At 43.6% G+C, this 13,293-nt stretch overlaps 1 protein-coding gene across 1 annotated transcript in view; it reads right to left on the bottom strand.

Annotated features, from left to right (window-relative positions):
- Positions 1 to 9,444, bottom strand: part of Etf1 (eukaryotic translation termination factor 1) — a 31,476-nt gene extending 22,032 nt beyond the window's left edge. Inside the window, exons 1-2 of the mRNA XM_055625432.1 lie at positions 9,252 to 9,444; positions 8,989 to 9,092 (exon numbers count right to left, since the gene is read on the bottom strand). Coding sequence (XP_055481407.1) covers positions 8,989 to 9,074 — 86 coding nt within the window. The 5' untranslated portion in view covers positions 9,075 to 9,092; positions 9,252 to 9,444. The remainder of the gene's footprint in view (positions 1 to 8,988; positions 9,093 to 9,251) is intronic.
- Positions 9,445 to 13,293: the final 3,849 nt, after the last annotated feature.

Raw genomic sequence — 13,293 nt, 5'->3', positions numbered from 1 at the left:
TACACAGCGAGCTCCTGGACAGCCAGGTGTGCATAACAGGACGCTAGATTTAAAATGACTACAGTATCTCTAAACTTGGCTGGTATTAGACAACTACAAAGTCTCTGAACTTCAATTTCATCCATGGAATAACATTAAAAGCTTTGTTTCATTAACAGATTCGTTATAGAGTTATAAAGGTATGCTAGTTAGTTACTTTTCTCTGGAAAAGTAGTCTTGATAACTCCAATTCTTGGAAACTCAACACCTTTTGACATGAGAGATTCTAAACACACGTGCCACACATCTGTATATACATACATAAAATAAACTTTTCTAAAATCAGCACCAGGACATAACTTTGTGGTCTGTGCTTGGTATTAACTATATTTGGCTTCATGTCCAAGCACAGCAACAAGAAATGCACTTCACTTATTGTAGTCAATGATCTTAACTTCTGCATCACCAGTCCACTCCTAATTCTTAAATTCTATTGTGCCAACTTTAATATGCCAATTTGTAAGCATATATACAAATGCTCTGCTACTGTTTCAATATTCTAAAGTCAGTATCCACAATTAACTAACATTAAGCTTGCACTCAATTTGAGGCTATTTTGCTTTTAATCAAGAATAAACTTAGGGGGCTGGAGAAATGGCTCGGCGATTAAGATCAAGTACTACTCTTCCAGAAGACCTGAGTTTAATATCCAATATTCAAGTTAGGTAGCTCACAACACCCTGTAACTCCGAGGTCATCTGCCTTCTTGTCTCTTTGGGCACCTACGCAAACATACACACTCAACTGAAATAAATTAGTAAATCTAAACAACAAAAACCGAAGAATTTTGGGACTCAAGAATGTAGCTCAGTGGAAATGCACTTGCCTAGCATTCCAGGTCATGAGTTCAATTTCCAATACTACAAAAACATTTCAACTACTTCAATCCCCAGGACAAAATAAGAATGAACCACACCAGCTATGAGGCACACTGAGAGCAGAAACAGGAGAACCAGCTTCAGAGCTCTTGTCTCAAAGCAATGCAACATCACAAAGACAACTGTAAAACGGCAGCCACAGCTTTATACCAAAGATTCCCCATCAGCCATATTATACAACACTAACACCAGGGCCCACTTTTCTGTAGTGCCTTGCACATACTAAGCAAACAAGTCATCTTTTTTTTTTTTTTTTTTTTAAAGGGAGGGCTCTTAACTGTTAAGCCATATCTCTAGCCCCTCAAAATAACTTTTTCTGGAGACAGGGTTTCTCTGTGTAGCCTTAGCTATCCTGGCTTCCAACTCTGAGATCTGTGAGTTGGAAGGATTGTGCCACCACTACCTGCAGTAACTTTTTTTTTTTTTTTTTTTGCTAAGATATTTTTTGTACCTTGTAGTTACATAATTCTTCTTTTTGGATAGTTTTCAATACCTCATTCAAGACTATAAATTGGGCTTGGGTTACTAATGCCTTAAGTAACAGAACTTGGGAGGCTAAGGATTTCTATGAGCTCTGGGCTAGCCTGGGCTACAGAATGAGACCCAGTTTCATAAAAAACAAAAAGATTTTAATCATTGCCTACATTAAGCTCTCAAACTACTATGTTAGACTGTACTTAATATGGGGCCGAAAATGGTCTGTTATCATTCCAGGGGTGGCCAGCAGACCATGTTCTCATTTTTAAAAAGAAACTTTTAGGTTTGTGGTGGTGGCACACAACTTTAATCCCAGCGCTTGGGAGGCAGAGGCAGGCAGATCTCGGAGTTTAAGGCCAGCCTGGTCCACAGAGTGAGTTCTGGGACAGTTGAGGCTACAGAGAGAAAACCTAATTCAAAACAACATCAAAAACCTAGTAGGGGGAAAAAAACTGTAACATCAAAAAAGCATTAAAGGATCAATGTTAGACACCTATAATCCTGGTCTTGGGATGCTAAGACTAAAGGACTATGGAAAGTTCAAGAGTAGTCTGGACAACAAAGCATTAGCCTGTCTCAAAACACCAACTATAGGCCAACAGCCCCAGGTTATTTGCATGACATTAATTTATAAATTGCCAGGAACCCAAGTCCACTGAACCTAATAGGAAGGGTTGCAACAAGAATAAAGATAGCAACCAAGGGTCCAAAGTCTGTCAAATGGCAACTGATAAAGCCTGTTATTAGCAGCAGATTTACCAAGCTCTTGGTACCGAAGTGGAAAGTCACACATAATTTTCTAACCTGATAGAAATGAGCTTCAAACCTTCCAACCCCCTTACTCCCTCTTAAGATAGCAGGCTGCTAAAGAATGGAAAGACACCTACAGAACGTATCCTAGGAGAAGATTCTATTCTAAGATTCCTGGAGAATAGGCTGGACTCAGATATCACTACTGGAAATGATCAACTGGACAGACCTGGTAATGGACAGGCAAAATTTCCCTTTCCACTCCTCAAGCAGAATCTAAGATCATGAAAACCCTGCTATGAAGCTAATAACTTTAGTCTTCTCACAAGCAGGTATTAACTGGCATACAAGTACACATTCAGCCCCTAAGTTCAAAGAAAGAGCCCTCCTGGAAAAGAACCCAACTGCTCTATGTGTTGTGGTAGGGAGAGGACTGGACAAACCTTACTACGTGTGCCATAAATGTATTCTTACACTGCACTCCTGCTTACTGAGAAGTGTGTCTAGAGTCTGACCTCCCTGGAAGGATCTCCTACCACAATGTGATGTCTGTCAAGAACTGAAACTAAAAAAAAAAAAAAAAAAAAAAAAAAGAAAGAAACTCAACTCAAAGTGTGATTGTTCACCAGATCCAGAATACAGGACAACTTGTCCAGAATACTATAGCTGTTCGGATTAGTTCTGAATTAAGACACATGCAAGGGTATCTGAGGAAGACCACCACACCCTATTATGCTCTCATCAAGCCCTTTCCTTTCTGTCCACTTTTTTCCGTGCAGGTGTATGTGGAGGCCAGAAGCTAACAATGGTTTTTCTCAATTGCTCTCCATCATTTTTCTTTATTTCCAGAATCTGGAGCTCAATCAGCAAGACTGGCTGGCTAATAAGGCCCAAAAACTGTTTTTACAACCCCAGTTCTAGGATTACAGGGTCATGCTAGCATACCCAGCTTCTATGTGGGTTCCAGGGACCCTAAGCTTGCAAGTACTTTACTAATAACTAAGCTATTTCACTAGCCCCCAAACATTTTTTTTCCTTTAGTGCTCAGAATTGAACTTTGGGCCTTTGTGTATGCCAGGCAAATGCTCTACCATTAAACTGTATTCTGAACCCCAGTCTCCCTTTTCTCACCATGCTGATCTGTTCCCTTGGGTTATTTCTAATTTTTTGGTAGGACTAGGTAGGGATTGAACCGAGAACCTTGAACGTAGTAGGCAAGTATTCTACCATGGAGTCACATTACAAGATTGCTTTTTATATTTTAAATCAGGATGTCATTTAGTCACCCAGGTAGACTTGCAACATGCAACTTCCTACCTGAGCTTCACCAGTAGCTAAAATCAGTCTTGTGCCATTAGACTTAGTACCTGTAAGACATTTCTAAAGGTTCAGTGTTTGTGTAGGTAACAGGAAAGCACTAACATTTGCAGCCAGGAATAATGGCAGATGCTTATAATCCCAGTACTCCAAAAGCTGAGACAGAATAGCCAGTTGGAGATAAACTTAGGCTACATAGTAAAACTCACTCTATTAGAAACACAGTGCTAGACATTTTATTTTAACCCTCATTATGCCACACATCACTAATCCAAGATTTCTACACATAGTTAAGTGTATAGCCATCAAGTAGCCTCAGATGTCAAAACAGGCCACTGCGGTTTGTTTTATAGTTATCTCTTCCTCCAATCATAAATATTCTAATTCTTGACTCTTGTGGTTTTTTTTTTTAAATGAGATGGGGGCATGATACATAAGACAAAGGGATGAATAAAAGCCCTTTATTTTCAGGGCCTGAATCATTAGGTTTAGGTAGTTATATGAAAGCCTATGAGGACAGCTGCCAAGTCAGAGACAATCCAAGCATACAAGTGAGATCCTTTCTTATCCGCCAAGACTCTAAGGGCTAAGGGTTGTGGCTTAGTAACAGGGTGACTGCCTAGAATGGATAGTCCTTGGGTTCAAGCCTTAGAAGCAAAACCAGTATCTTTAAGAATGGACTGAAATGTTTGCTCGGCTTGTTTGCAACCCTGAGTTCAATCTCCAGTACCCTTCCTCTCAATACATATTTTCAAATGCTGATTATAGAGGAGAGGAATGGGGAGAAAAAAGAATGACTGACTGTAAGGTACTCCTTTTAGGATTTTCTTCTTGGAGGGAGTACTGAAAATCATCTACACTAGCACTGAAACTGTAACCCTGGCCTAAGGTTCCACCTGTCACAAGCACCCTTCAAGAACATGGAAAGCATGCTTTCCTACTGTTTTCTGAGACGTCCACACCACTTTCTGGGTGTGTCTTACTTTCTTCTGAGTAACAAGTTCTCTTAATCTTCATGCTTAAACCTTATTAAAGCATCTTTAAAATCCAAATTTAGCTTCATTTTAAAAAGAATGTTGAGAAATAAAGTAAAAACAAAACTTCCTAAAATTCACTACTTTGACAATGCTCCTTTTTAGCCAGGTGTGGTGGCATATACCTGTAATCCCAGCACTCAAGAGACAGAGGCAGGAGGATTGCTGTGAGTTTTAGGTCAGTCTGGGTCTACCAAAATGAGTTCAGGACAGCCAAGCCTACCGACACAGAGAAAGCCTGTCTTACAAAAAACACAGGAGAAAATGTTCTCCCATCCCCTCCCCCCAGAGGAGGGGAGGAGGAAAATGTATATATAACAGTCTTCTGTATTCAACTGACCTTGATTTGAACTAGGGATGGTTACTTTTTCAGCAGCTGGACTGATGAGCTGGTCATGGTGACTCAATGCCTGTAATCACCACGCTTGGGAGACAGAAGCAGGAAGATCAAGAGCTCAAGCCCAGCCTAGAATACAGAAGACCTTATCTCAAAAAACAAAAACAGGGCTGGAGAAATAGTTCAACAAATAAGAGCACTGGCTGCCTTTCAGAGGATTTGGGTTCAATTCCCAGCACACACATGGCAGGTCACAACTATCTCTAACTCCATTTCCAGAGGATTTGGCACTCTGACACAGACATACATGCAGGGAAAACACCAATGTATATAAAATAAAATAAATTAAAAAAGAAAAACAAAAAGATTAGAACGTTCATCTGCTTTAAGTTCCTTATTTGAAATCAACTGTGGCTCAACTCATATAGCCCTAGATCCAGTTTTGGCTATGAACATGTTTATCCATCCACATTTTGGGGCAATAGTCCAATAGTAACCAAAACCACAGATAAAATCATGCATTAAGGGAGGCTTATATATAGGAAAACAACTGGCTAGTTACCCTTCTAGTACATATAACTTTAATACCCAGCCTCACTTAAAGGAAAACAAAAACAGGCATGCCCTAACCAGCTTAAAAACCAGATGGTACAAAACAGGGTTACCAAGTTCTCCCTTCAGCACTCAGGCCTTTGCAGATGCTGTTCTATAAACAACACAGCCTGCTGAGATCAGAGTAAGTCTTAAGAATAGTTCTGCAGCCTGGTGGTGGTAGTGCTCACCTTTAATTCCAGAGCTCAGGAGGCAGAGGCAGGGGAAGGCCAGTGTAACCTAGAAAGTGAGTTCCGGGACAGCCAGGGCTACAGAGAGAAACTCTATCTCAAAAGCAACACACACACACACTAGTCTTGAAGATTTTGGAAAACACAAAATATAGCACACTGGTTCACAAATTAGAATTTGCACGTATTTGGATTACTACGCACAGTTACACCTGTGGAAACCAAAGTTTAGAATAACCTATCATAAGTCAAATAGGCCGCTGTTTTATAATCTTCTTGTCCTACATTTTTATACCATGACATTTGAGTCAGGAGGTTATCTAAACTCTCAGCCTCACTGCTTTGTCTATCAAATGCTGACATTTATTGCTGTGATTATTAAATGTCATGTGTTAATTATTAATGTATTAATTATTCCAAAGCGTCTATGACTAAACGCTCAATGAATTATTTTGTGGTTACTGCATCCTCTCAACAATTTTAATTATTGAGTCCATTTTGTAGGTAGTTCTTTTTAACTACACTACTATATCAAAAGATTGACTGAGTAAACTTCAAACTTACTTATGCTGGCAAACTTTAAGAAGTGGTGTTTAGGCTGGGTGTGGTGACACCCAGCACATATGAGCAGAGACATGCAGATCTCCATCTTGGGATATATGTTGAATTCCAGGCCAGCCAAGACTACACGGTGAGAATCTGATGCAACCACAACAACAACAACAAACTAGCCGCAGAACTTGACCCAAAGTCATCCCTTGACTCCCACACATAACCACGCACACACACACACAAAGAAGAAAGAAGGCTAATGGGGCAGGGGGAGGTGGGCCCACATCCTAACCCTGCCCACAAGTTCCTTCCATTCAGGGACGACTCCAAGACCTATCGCTACCTTCTGTCTTGTGCTAGCTGCACCTGACTACAAACCTTAGTTTATTGAAGTCCAACTGGTACAAACCCAATGCTGGCACACAAGGATCCATTTGCTATTCAGTTTGTCTTTAAGTTCATCACAATTATTCTAAGAATATTTCAGTACTAGCCAGGCAGAGTAGGTCTGGCCTGTAATCCTAGCACCTAGGGGACAGAAGCAGATCAAGAGGTCCAGCCAGCTTCAGGCAACCAAATAATGAGCTAGAGGCCAGCAGGCTTTAAAAATTTTTTTAAAACATTAATTTTTTTTTGGTATAAAACACTATAAAAATCTAAAGTCTAACACAGTTCAACAATGAAAAGTAAATCTTGTCATTTCCCAAGATAAACTGATTTATACCAAGAAAGTTATGAGCCACATACAATAAACTTTTGATTCTCTAACACAAGAAACGGACAGGATCTTAACATCTTCACGGGCTCAAGGCGCAACCAAATCCTGGATAAATGAAGCAAAGTAGGCCAAAATTATCAACCACATTGTTTAGAGTCCTTAGCAAAGAGTCCCTAGCTATTTTAGACAGCATAATCCTGTCTAAAATACTGTTTAGCATGTTTCAAACTTTACTGAACTTTTCTAAACTGGAAAATAAAGTTTCCAACAGTTTTTAAGAAAGCCTCAAAATGTATAAGTAGTTAGGAACTATGGCTAAAAACAAATCTGAGAATGAGTTTGTTCATCAACCAGGAGAAAGAAATGGAGCTTATGAAGCAGTGTTAGGTTCAATGCCACTTCACTCAAACAAGCAAATCAGTAAGGAATTCATATTGGATTTGTTTCAGAGAGTGTACTGTATCCAAACTCTAATGTTCAGCCTGCCTAAATAAAAGCACTGAGACAACCTACAGGTTCAATTCCGACTTGAAACAGTGTAACAGCAGCAATCTAAGAATGTTAATGCCCGACAAAAAGCTTCAGTAACACAACAGAAGATAGCCTATTAAAACAAAAGTAAGTTTCTAATTTCTTGGCATCATAATGAACCATGACCTCTATTAACTACTTTCACATTGGAATTTTTTTTCACTCTACCACATGGTACAAGTTCCTATGAGGAAGTCTTTATATTCTGTTAAATTTAAAAAAACAAATAATACTTATAATAAAAGCATCTAACTTCAAGTCAAGATTTTACAACACAGCAAAGGAGTGAATAAACACCAAAAGGTCTAGCCCCAAACAGAAACTAGTGCTCCTCACTTATTAACAATGAAACACCACAGCAAAACCATACTGCCTCAAAAACCACAGACTGAAGTCGAATCAAGCCGACTCCATTTCAAAAGTTAACGAGCTCAGCGCTAAGGTGGTCACTGTCACTGTCAATCTATCCATCAGTGTGCTGAAACCTACTTTCCACATGGCAGTGGAAGGCGGCCAATGTTGTAAGAATGCTCTGGAAAACAGGAATATACAATGTTCCACTTTTAGGCTGGGGATACTCCAAGTGGTAAAAAGTTTCTGTAACTCAACTGGGAAAGTAACAAAACAACATGGAACAGACAGGAATTCCTCTGGCACGCTCTCACACAAAACAAACATATGGCTACCTTCAACCTAGCTAATTCACCCAGGAACCGACACACCTACAAACAAACTTACAGGAAACTGAATGCTCACTTTAAGTCAGTTTTGAATTTCCACAACGCACTGTTAGTCCACCAGGCAACTCTAAAGTGGTATTCCCAAGAAGTTCCACAGAAAAGCCAACAGGGACTCTACTACCTGGATTTCTCTTGACTGTGCACATAACACAAAACCACCACCACCCCGTCCCGCACACGCTGGCATTTTCGGCTTATAGGCGGGTCTTGGAACAGCTAAAACCAGGAAACTCCCGGCTAATTAGAAAACTTGGGCAAGTAAGTCATCTTGGGAGAAGTCTAAGACCCGGAGAAATAAAGAGGAGCCAAGAAGATCTCTCTTGGCCAACTCTCTTCTACACCCCATCAAAACTTCACCCACACGGTAACTCGGGAGTCCAAGTGGGGGGAGGCCATTTTAATGAGGCCTGGCTGAGGAACGTGAGGCGAGAGGAAGAGAGGAAACCAGGGTAGGGCATTCGGAAAGGAACGCCAAGTACTTTCCCCCAACAGCACCCAAGTCGGGTGGCAGCACCAGGAGCCCTGAGAGTGAGGAGCTGGCTTTCAGGGCCTGAGAGGCGCACAAAACTAGCGGTGGCTTCATCCGGGGAGGGGGGGGGTCGAGTGATCTGAGCCGTGGGAGCCAGGCTCCTTACCCCCAAGAGGGGGAAGGCCGTCTTCCCTGGCCAGCCGCGCCGACCCTCGCCCTCCAGTCAGAGGCTACTACCCAGAGGTCCAGAAGGCGGGAGTTGGCTAGTGCCGGGTTCTCCTCATCCGGCCATGCGGCGCGGGGGCGGCCATCCTGAGGGGTCCGGGATCCAAGAGGGCACGGGGGGGCCGGACGCGGCGCTCACCCGCGGGCCGCCTCCAGGCTCTTAATGAGCTTCTTGATCTTCCAGATCTCCACGTTCCTATCGGCAGCACTGGGGTCGTCCGCCATCTTCTCGCCTCCTCCTCCCTAGAGCGGCCCGGCGGGGCCCGGAGACACCAAGACCACAGAGTTAGCGCCGCCGCCGGGGCAGAGCGGCCCCCTTCTTCGCCACCCCCGAGCTGCCCTCCTCTCCCCGCCCTGCCGGCCCGCCGCGCCGGGCGCCGGCCTTCCCTACGCCCACTCTACCTAAGGGCCCAGTCCTGGGCGGTAGCGGCTGCTCCTCCCCGGCGGCGGCTCCGCGGCGGCGGCGGCTCTGACGTAGGACACCGGCTCCCTCTCTCCAGGCAGCTGCATGTGTTGCAATCCGCTCACATGGGGCCTCTGATCTCACTTCCTCCGCCAGGGGCGGAGTGGAAGGCGGCAGGCGGAAGGGAGGGGGCCGGCGCGGCGAGGAGAGGCCGTGCGCGCGCCGCGACTTCCCATTGGCTCCCCGCGCCCCTGCTTGCAAGACACGATGTGATTGGCTGCCTCCGCGGCCGCGCTGCCTTGTGAGGTATGGGCCGGCGAGCGGGAGGGACCGCCTTCCTTCCGGCCCGGCGCCGCTGGAGGAGGAAGCGAGCGGAATTCGGTGGCTCTCGCGAGCCTCCTCTCGGCCTCCGCGGGCTGGAGCGGGGGTGGCTCTTAAAGGGCGAGGCGGAGAGCGGTCGTCGCCCCTGGTTCCTCGCCCTCGATCCGAGGCTCCGCGACGCGGAGTCCAGCTCCTCGGGCACGTACGTACGTGCCTACGGTCAGCCGTGTTTGAGTTGAGAAGCTTGGAGGAAACGTCTCGACGCGGTCCTGCTTTCTCTCCGCCCGAGCGCTGTTTCCTGCGTGCATCAGGGCTTCGCGAGCAAAAGTCCAGAATCCAGGCCGCCGGGTAGAGAGCAGGAACTTGGCCGAGGCTGGAGCCGATCGGCTGTGCGGGGGTGGAGGAGGGTTTCACTGTGTGGCTTCACTTTGGACTCGGACTTTGGGGGGTTGAAGGATGCTGGGGTTGCCTGAGATTGGAGACCCAAGGTATCTGAGAGCATGCGTGTTTTGTTCTTAACTGTTGAGGGTGGAGGTGGGGAGAATGTTGAAAGCGTTAGAACTTTTACTTTATGAGTTAAGCTTTCCAGTTGTCTGTCTCCCTTTGCTTCATTTGGGTGCATTCAAATGTTTGACCTCGGAGCAAGTGCTAGATTTTTCTGGGAATAAAAGTGAACCGAGTAAATAGCGTAACTCTAATGGAGCTAGTTGAGTTTATAATCGTAATTTTTTATTGTTTCGTTTGTTTGAGACAGGGTCTTGAGGTTGGACTCAAATTCCGTGCAATAATCATGGCTCAGCCTAGCGAACGATGGGATTACAGATGTTAACCACTAAACCCAGCTGATTTTTATTTTTATATTTTGTATAAAATAATTGTACGAATATTTAAATACTAAGGTGCTCAGAGGGTGTATGACAAATCTAATTCTGGGTGGGCGCGGTGGCGCACACCTGTAATCCCAGCACTTGGGGAGGCAGAAACAGGCGGATCTCTTGAGTTCCAGGCCAGCCTGATCTACAAAGCGAGCCCACGACAGCCAAGGCTACACAGAGAAATCCTGTTTCGAAAAAAAAACAACAAACAAAAATAATAAATTAAATTTCAAAAAATCTAATTTTGAAATGAGGTATGGAGAATGAGTAAATTTCTCAGAGGGGGCCTGACATATTTGAGGAGCTACAAAAAAGGACGGTGTGCAGCAGCAGTGGAAATTCATTGAGGGATTTTTAAAAATCCCTCAAACGAAGCATTTGAAAGGCAGTGGATTCATCTGCAGTATCAGGAAGAACAAGAAGAGACACAAGTCCAGGGCTCAGGACCCTCCTAGACTTTATTCCATGTGTCATCAGAGTGTTGTTCTGTCTCTTTTGTAATATCCTTGGAATGGATAGCGTGTCCTTGAATTTGGTGATCCACTCTAGCAAGTTATCAAATCCAGGGAGAAGTTCCCAGTTTGACTTAGGCGCAGGTGTCAACCCGAAACTGTTAATGGGCATCCAAAGTTGGGGTAAGCCTGGAGACTGCTCTTCACTCGTAGGATCTAGCGCTAACTTCAGTTAGTGCCTAGTATTGGGGGGACCCTAGGCATTTGGCCACAGAAGTTGAATGTAAACAATTCATCGTTAAGTATGTTAGTAAAGCAAATGCCTCTTTCCTGGGTCTTGAGGGTGCTAGGAAACACTGCCACCTACTCTTCGTGCCGTATCCCCAACCCTTCCCTAGCTGTCTTAAATTATGTGGTGTATTTCTGCCCTATCCAGAGTCCCATAGATTTTTTTGCTTTGAACTGAGTGTTTCAGTGGTACAACACTTGCCTGCCATGAGCCAAACTCTGGATTTGAACTTTATCATTAGGGGTGAAAAAAGGCTGGTGTGTTGGTGCGTGACTGTACTAGTTATTCTGTAGTTAGCCAACAGCTGCTCTAGGACAGAGATGGTCAGCTGAGTTCAGGAACTTGAGTCAAGCACAGGGAACACAGACTACCATCTAGGAAAAAAAATGTACTTGGGTGGCTAGGGGAGGGTGGGATAATGGTAATACCTAATCTCTATTGTTAAAAGAATGATGCAGGAGGATCATGAGTTTAAGGTCTCCCCAAGCTAGAGTAAATTTAGAGTTTTGTGGAGTGGTGGTGGTAAAGACAGTTTCTCAGTTTAGGATTACAGTTGCAGTCTACCGTGCCTGGCTAAATAATTTTACACGGGGAGGGGGCTAATGAATGGTTTAGCAGTTAAGAGTATTTGCATGGGCTGCTCTTCCAGAAGACTGGGTTTGATCTTAGCAGCCAAATGTCGGCTGTAATTCCAGATCCAGGGGCACTAGGCAAACCAATGCACATAAAAAAAGATAAACAAGAGAAAGGCTGCGGCCCTCGTTGAGTGGTAGAGAATGTACTATGTGCAGGGCCATTCCTCAACACCAGAAAAATCTAGTTTACATTCAGTACAATGTAAAACTAAAGTCCACTTTGCAAGGACTTGTTTTTTTGCCTTACAAACCACTACCATTGTTTCTAATCCCTATCTTTTGCACCATGCATCAAGAACTTCAGACTGAGTTTAGCACTCATGTGGTCCTGGTCTGATCAAAGAAACTGCTTATTGTTTTTAAGACAGGATCTAACCACAGTGCAACTGGTTCCAAACTTAGGGAATCCCTCAGCCTCCTAGATGTTGGAATTACAGGTGGGAGTCTCATGTTTGATGCAAGTTTTAATATGGTTTATATATGGAAGTTATCAATGTTGATTTTTCTGGTTTTGATGATTGTGGAAATCATGTAAAAATGCATGCTGAAATACCTGGGGTTAAGCATTGAGTGAAACGTGCAAGGTAACAAAACGTTCCTTGAATCTGGTAGCCAGATCATGATAGCTTTGAACAGGATGACACCTGACTGCTGTGGGAAAGGGCTGGGGTAGTGTATCAGTGGTGGAAGACTAAACTTGGACTAATCCAGCAAGATGGCTCAGTGGGTTAAGGTTCTTGCTGCCAATACTTGAGTTCCATTCCTGGAAATCCACATTGTGCAGATAATCAGCTCCTATAAGGTATGCTATGGTATATATGTACCCACAAACATACATACACACAAAGAAATGTAAAAATATATCATGTAGGAAAAATTCAGGGCAATCCAAGTGGTAGCTTAAAGTACATTATTCTATGTGTGCTTTTGATTTTTATTAAAAAGTTTGACCAACCACAAGCTTTAGTGGATTTACTTTAAGACCAAGCCTAGATGGTGGTCTAACCAAGTACTAAAGATCAGAAAGGGAAATCCTTACATAAGTTTGCTTTCCAATATGGGCATTCAAAGCATTCAGAACCTAAGGGGCTCACAAGCAGAACATGGAACTTGAAATTGTTTCCTTTACCTTTGTATTTTGGAGTGAAATTTTGGTTGTCTTGCCTGCAACAGTGAATTGTGAGGTTTCTGTTTCCACATGAACTAATACCTTACACAGTAAGTAGCTGTGTGTCCTGATATTTTTCTATCTTGGAAACCCTAGTATCCTAATCCCTGTCTCAGAAGGTTTTTGAAACCTGTGGGCTTGGTGATACACTTTAATCAGCAGCACAAAGGGCTCTTCTAGAGGCTCACATGCACACAGCCACAGACAATAAAGTGGTCTTTCTCTGAAGGATGGAGTTGGGATAACTCCACACTAGGATGAAAATAAGCAAAAACTATGGGCACCTATCACTGAAATCTGT

Source organism: Psammomys obesus, unplaced genomic scaffold (genome assembly GCF_907164565.1).
Source record: "Psammomys obesus unplaced genomic scaffold, mPsaObe1.curated_primary_1811, whole genome shotgun sequence".
Taxonomy (NCBI): domain Eukaryota; kingdom Metazoa; phylum Chordata; class Mammalia; order Rodentia; family Muridae; genus Psammomys; species Psammomys obesus.
Note: the sequence above shows the minus strand (reverse complement) of the source record. Positions and strands in the feature narration are given on the sequence as shown.